A 7,103-nucleotide genomic window follows, 5' to 3' on the forward strand; every position below is an offset into this window, starting at 1 on the left:
GATGTCGTACCGCCGAATATCTGGCCCACTGTCGTAAACATGCCGCGTTACTCGTTTATTTCAATTTGATTTCACTTTTGGTGTTTGTGATCTAACTAATCTAAAAATTAATACCTACCAGTTTTAGCCGAAAAAAATATTTTTAAATCCACTTATATACGTTTCATCATTGTATATACGTATATACGAAAACAGAAGATCGATTATTATTCGAAGACATCGACATCGTATCGATCGCGATCGCGATCTTTCATTTGGAGGTCTGGAAATGTCATGTAAATAGTTAGTAGCAAAAGTGTATAGCGAAAAACTTGTCATCATGACATATTACATTTACATGCATGTTTTCAGTCGTTCGGGCAACTTTCAACTTTATATCAATTAAAAATACGCGATATGTCTCCTCAGGTCGCATCCTCTACGACGTACCATGTACAGTATGCAGTGATCATTCTTCCGGCAAGCACTATGGCGTGTTCGCGTGTGACGGCTGCGCAGGTTTCTTCAAACGTTCAGTGCGCCGCAACCGCCGGTACGCATGCACCGCGCGAAGCCCCGGTGCTTGCCTCGTTGACAAAGCGCATCGTAACCAGTGCCGTGCGTGTCGACTCGCCAAATGCCTGGACGCTGGCATGAACAAAGACGGTAAGCATTAACTTTGGTCATGTTCAGTGGGCTCTCAAAGGAGTAGTAGAGTCAAAAGTCCACTTTCAGTCGAGACGTTCCTGTTATCGCTAAGGCATCTAGTTATAGAGGATGTGCTGAACGAGAGATGAGAAAGTGGAAACGTGAAGGTGAAGTTTTTTTTTATTGACATATCACATTTTGTTACAGCGGTTCAAGATGAGAGAGGCCCGAGAAACTCAACTATGCGTCGACAAATGGCTTTGCTTCTGAAAGATCCAGTTCCTTCGTCAGAGATCAGACTTCATCCGGCTTTGGATCTAGCTCTGCCCAAACATAATTTAGTACCTGCGCCGCCCTTAACATTATTTCATAGTCCGTATCCTTACAGACTCAATCTCATGACGCCTTCTGTGGCACCTTGTGACTTTAAAATTCCGTCTCCTCCGCCCATAATTCCCTCGCTTCTGACTCCGTCTGATCCCGAAGCGATATGTGAATCTGCTGCACGACTCCTCTTTATGAATGTGAAATGGGCCAAGAATGTACCAGCATTCACTTCGCTGTCCCTTTCGGACAGATTTATATTATTGGAAGAATCGTGGAGAGACCTCTTCGTTATTGGTTCAGCGCAGTTTTTATATCCACTAGATTTAAGGGTATTGGTCGATGGAACGAATCCCAGAATAGATTTCAAAGAAATAGAAATGTTTGAGAGTGTGTTAACGGAGTTCGCAAAAGTTCGCCCAGATTACAGCGAGTACACTTGTCTGCGAACCATTGCTTTGTTTAAGACTAATTTCGGTGAGACGAGCGGAGGTTGTAGTCCGAGCCAGGCAGAATTAAAAAAACTGCAAGATCTACCAGCGGTGGCGGCATTACAGGACCATTCACTGGCTGTTTTAAATGAGGTACGTTATCAATAATAAGGTTTTTACTACTTTTTGAACTTTTTTGAACTGCCTCCGTGGCCGAACGGTTACCATGCCGGACTGCCACGCAGAGGTCCCAGGTTCGATTCCCGGGCCGGGAGAAATATTTGTATGGCCTACATTTATTTCTCTCGTGAGTTTGGGTGTAATTTGTGGTTGTCTAATTGTGTGTCCATGGCACCCGCGACACAGGGTTTCCCTAGTGCGGGGCTATGTTGATTGTGAGCGTTATTATTATTATTAATTATCAATGAAATACAATTCAAAATGTCTGTCAAGGGATTCTTTTTTTTTTTTTTTTTACTACTTTTATCTAATCACATGTTTTATGGTGCCAAATGCCCAAGTTCTAGTGTTTTTAGGAAACTATGAATTTTTTATTAATCAAAGTTGATTTAAAATTCAACGTTTTATTGTCCTAGTCATTCTTGCTAGTTAATACGAACTCGATCTCCACCTGAAGGTTCGTTGTAATCTCAAATAATTTCTATGGAAGTCATTTTTTCCATTATCTATTTCAAATTAAGAGCGAATTAGAACTTATTTGTTTCTTGTTGCAGTATTCAGTTCGGTCGTACCCTCTAGTGGCGTCTCGGGCGGGTCAGTTACTGCAGCTGCTGAATGCCGCGCGGCGGGTACCCGGCAACGCCGTCGTCGAACTGTTCTTCCGAACCACCATCGGTGAAATCCCTATCGAACGCATCATTTGTGACATGTACCGCACTGGCAAGGATCCTGTGTAAATCCTTTGTCACTGTAACATAGTGTTCCCCAATTAGTGGTATCTATTATTCCTACTCTAGTACATGATAACAACGTGTTTAATATGTGTAATGATCTCTTGCCTAAAACGTCCCCATTCGTTTATAACGTAAAGCACTTTTAAAGTAAGTAAATCCAGTACTTAATTCGTAAGTCCTTGTAACTTTAGTAGGCGTAAATTCTATATTTATAATAGAAACAAAATGTCATACCTGCATATTTGTATCTGTACTAGTTTATGTCGAAGAGAACGCGACGCGGTGAAAATCCGTTCGAATTTTATCATGCGAGCTGTAAGGTTTAAGTAGTTAAAAGCTGTTTTTGTTTTCACCGCAAAACGCTATATATCATTACTTTTTTTTATTACTGCTGTGATATTCTGTAGCTGTATTTCGAAATTAAATGATAGTTATGGCTTGTTAAATGTAAGCAACATGTACTAAATGCATGGCATATACAATGTATATGAATAAATATTTATTATTATTATTCTAGTATTACTAAGAGAGCGTCTTGGTATTATGGAAGATAAAGTGACCAGGATAGAGAGGGAATGCTTCGATGCTCATAACTCATGTAGAAAGTATGAATGTTGGTAGATTGACGGCACAAATTTATAGAGCGAATGTGGATGGAGGTGTGGTGAAAAGTAGAATTCGGTGTATATATCTCGATCAGATTGGGGATGTCCGTAAAAAGGCCGCGTTAAAAGTACCAAGAATAAACAGGCATGTATGGAGAGACTAATGAGAGTAGACAAAGCGAAGGAGGTTTGTCAGGAGCGTAACAGGTGGAGGTCTTGCATGTAAGTGTTCATTATTAATGTTTTCTAGTCACAAAATTGTATTTTTCATTAGTTAATACAAATTGTATGCTTAAGAACGATAGCTCAATTTAAAATATAGTAGTTATAGTAGCAACGTAACTTTTATTCATCTATAAGACGAATGGTGTCGTGTCTTAATAATATTGTATCATATGTATTTTAGGCTAGGCTAAATATAACAATAACGTAAAAAAATTATGGAAAAGTATAGGAAGAAGAAAATTAGATGAAAGAAGTATAGAAAGATGACAACGTTACTTTGAATTTCATTTTTATTCACGTAAACACAGCTCATATAATGTGCAGGATCAAGAGTACTACAAGCTTGACGATTGAGATTTAAATACAACTCTATGCAGCTTACGATAAGAATGAAAGTGCCACGCTTGTTGTACTCTTGACTGATATATCGCACATGACAACTAACATAGTGTTATTTCAAAAATCGCATCATAATTATATTGTATTAAAAAAAACCTTATATATGTATGTCGTATTTGTATATGATTTAATTTCAAAGTGACAATCAAACGTAGTCCTGTCACTTTAATATCCAAATTTAAAATCGTGTACTAATGATGTATGACAACGTAATTTTTGAAATAAAATATAATATAACGCAATTTTTGAGATAATAATTTTTAGTTGTCACGTACGATATAGCGATATATGTTATTATTTTATATCTATCTGCATATCGCACATGACAATTAACGCAGTATTATCTCAAAAATTGCGTTGTATGTGGGTATGTCATTCGTATATGATTTCATTTCAAAGCTTGGAGGATGGAAAAATTCAAAGTTACAACGCAAGTGACAACACTGTCCTGTCACTTTGAAATGAAATCGTATACGAATCCCACACATAACAATAACGCAATATCTGAGATAGTACAATGTTTATAAAATTCCAAGTCTCTACAAACAGAAACAACGAAAATATTTACATAAATACTCGTACATTTTACATACTTGAACTAACGGGCATCATTAGTCCAAACACTTCACGCGTCAGACATACTATCGCGCCATCTAACAATTCAGTATATTAATCAAAGTATGTTAATTGTCGTTGTTGTTTTTCGATGTCAAAAGGTGCCAAAGTGCGACTATTTATTTATTTGACTTCATACTGTATAATAGAGTGTAAGTAGCAATATACAAACCGTAAGTGTAATAATATCAATAAATTGATCAGAAATGTTGTAAAAATTCATTATTTTTTCATTTCATAGGTTAACAAATTACATGTGAAATAGTTTCAATTTGTAACCTAAAGATCAACAGGCTTCGTCAATAATACTAAAATACAAAACAACTGGGATTTACAAGAGATTTCGTCAAATATTCGTAACCTAAAAAGAATTCCCGCCTTGTTTCGTGCCCGCCTCAAAAATTCCTATTATACTGGCGACATTGCCTCCCTGGGCGTCAATGGACACTTGCAGAACCAACCACGACCTAGAGGCCCCTGTCTCTGAGACGGCGTCCCAACTGTTTAAAATAAGTCCCGAGCTTCCGAAGCCCAGCCCGCCGCCGTCTCGACCCGAAGTCGTACACAGGATCCGAGGGAGAATATTTTGCGTGCTTTAGTTTCTCGGCATTTTCAGTCGCGGAACCCGTCAATCGCGAAGTTTGTCATAAGTGGGACACAACAAAAGTACTACACATGTTGTGACCCACCAATGTGGTACCAATGTCAAAAAGTCCGGCTTTTTGCCATCAATTCGGCTCAGGGCTGGGTGCTCGAGCACGCAAGAGACGTTAGCCGACACCATCGCTCATCGCACAACATGGTTTATAGCCTGGTGAGCGGTGTCTGCGAAAACCACCACTTCCTCACCACTGCCCCACACCCGCAGCGCAGTGGTGCGGCTTACACACCTTGCTTCTCAATCGTAGTTAAAAAGAATTATCATCGAGCAGAGTAGGAACTACCCAACTGCGGAGACAGCAAATACGATACGAATTGATACGATCCAGAATATTACCATGAAGTATTATTTAATATCCGTGGATAGTAACCTGAAATATTATTTAATACACTACTTAAATAACAAAAATTGCCACCGAAATTAGGCAGAGAAAACTAACTTAACAATTACCTTTTTCAAGGAATAAATGATTTCTAAATTTAAGTTGATTAAGTATTTATTTTTAGTAATGGTACCTGCATGCAAACGGTTCAGGTCAGTACAAACGGTACAACAACTAGGTCAGCGGCTGGTGACGTCACCATTGGCATCCCACAGGGATCTGCCCTAGGTAATACACTATTCCTGGCATTCATTAATGATCTGCCATACTTTATATCAGGGGGTCTTGTGGTTCTATTTGCGGACGATACAACCGTTATAGTGTGTGCTAAAACCTACAACGAGTTGGAAGAAAAATTAGCCTGCACGTATGAGCAGCTGTGTGAGTGGTTCTCTGCGAATGGACTTATTCTTAACGAATCGAAGTCAAACCTTATGTTGTTCTCAGGAAGAAATTCTATAACAAAACCAATTCATTATAACAAAACCTTCATTGTTCCATTATGTAACACCTGTAAATTCTTGGGTTTAACGCTAGACTCAAATTTGAACTGGAAGTCACATATACAAACTCTATGTCAAAAACTTGGAAGTGCTGCATACGCACTGAGGAAACTGCGTCCTCTTGTCTCCAGTGTAGTATTGAGGCAGACGTATTATGCATTTTTTTTTTATTCGTTGATGTCTTATGGCATCACACTGTGGGGTAATTCAACTGAGTCGATTAGGGTATTTATTCTTCAAAAACGTGCACTAAGAACAATAGTAGGCATAAAAAAGGGTCAGACCTGCAGAAACCTTTTTAAGAAATACGATATAATGACCATGTACTCACAATATATTTATGATATAATAGTTTATGCGCGTCAAAACTTGGCTACTTATGAGCGACGTACGGGCGGAGGCCGAGCGTTGCGAAACGCGGGAACACTAAAATCCGTTGCCCACCGTACCGAACTTGCAACTAGAAATCCGCGGGTAATAGGTCCCCGATTCTACGAACATCTACCCACAGACCTGAAAAGTGTTAGAAACGATGAAACGTTTTGTACCCGACTAAAAATCCTTTTATTGGATATTGAATTGTACAGTGTCGATGAGTTTCTTTTGAAACAATTTTAATTTTATTTTATTCGACAAGCAGTAGTTTATACTACTTTATTTTATATTCATTATTATTATTATTATTTTGTTACTGACGATCATAGTTATCCCTTGACATTGTATTTCCAATTGTAATATTGTGATATTGATAACATGAAATAAACAATTCTATTCTATTCTATTCTATTCATACCTGCTAAAGTACAAATTAAAGTGTACAAAAGCGTTGAAAATAACTACGTAGGTCTACTTAATCAAGGTTTTTTGACTTACAATTTATATGGACGTCGGGTCCGCGCTAAAAAGTGTCCGCACTTGTAAGGCGCTAAAATCGTATACAGAGCGCGACACTCCGCTTTAGTCTTCATTTGTTCTACTGACAGCGCGATACTGCGATGACATTACAATTTAAATTTCGAATAGGTTGACTTGGGACATTTTTTTCGTGGTTTTTGTATTAGACCCGTCGTCCATTTATTTGTAAGTCAATGGTGCTTTACATCACTTTTGCGCTTATGGACTCAAATATAATCTTCATCATCATCATATCAGCCGGAAGACGTCCACTGCTCAACATAGTCCTCCCCCAAAAATTTCCAGACCAGCTAATCGGACGTGACGTGCATCCATCGGTTACCCGCCACCCTTACCAGGTCATCCATCCCTCAAGTAGGGGGCCGTACCACTGAACGCCTTACGGTTCGTGGCCTCCATAGTCTTGCTTGATTATTTATTAGTTCCGTTATGTTAGTTAACCTATTAAAGGACTGTTTGGCTGCTTGGTCGAAAAAAATATGTAAATGTGACTCGTTAATAC

At 38.6% G+C, this 7,103-nt stretch overlaps 1 protein-coding gene across 1 annotated transcript; it reads left to right on the plus strand.

Moving 5' to 3' along the window:
• Positions 1-351: 351 nt before the first annotated feature.
• On the plus strand, positions 352-2,727 carry LOC113237006 (nuclear receptor subfamily 2 group E member 1; the record flags this gene model as incomplete). The annotated part of the gene is made up of 3 exons (XM_026473247.1): positions 352-645; positions 835-1,535; positions 2,117-2,727. Coding segments are annotated over 3 exons (1,178 nt in total), but the record flags the coding sequence as incomplete, so codon positions are not given.
• Between the last annotated feature and the right edge of the window lie 4,376 nt (positions 2,728-7,103).

This window comes from Hyposmocoma kahamanoa, unplaced genomic scaffold (assembly GCF_003589595.1).
Source record: "Hyposmocoma kahamanoa isolate Upper Pololo Valley unplaced genomic scaffold, ASM358959v1 92435, whole genome shotgun sequence".
NCBI classification, from domain to species: domain Eukaryota; kingdom Metazoa; phylum Arthropoda; class Insecta; order Lepidoptera; family Cosmopterigidae; genus Hyposmocoma; species Hyposmocoma kahamanoa.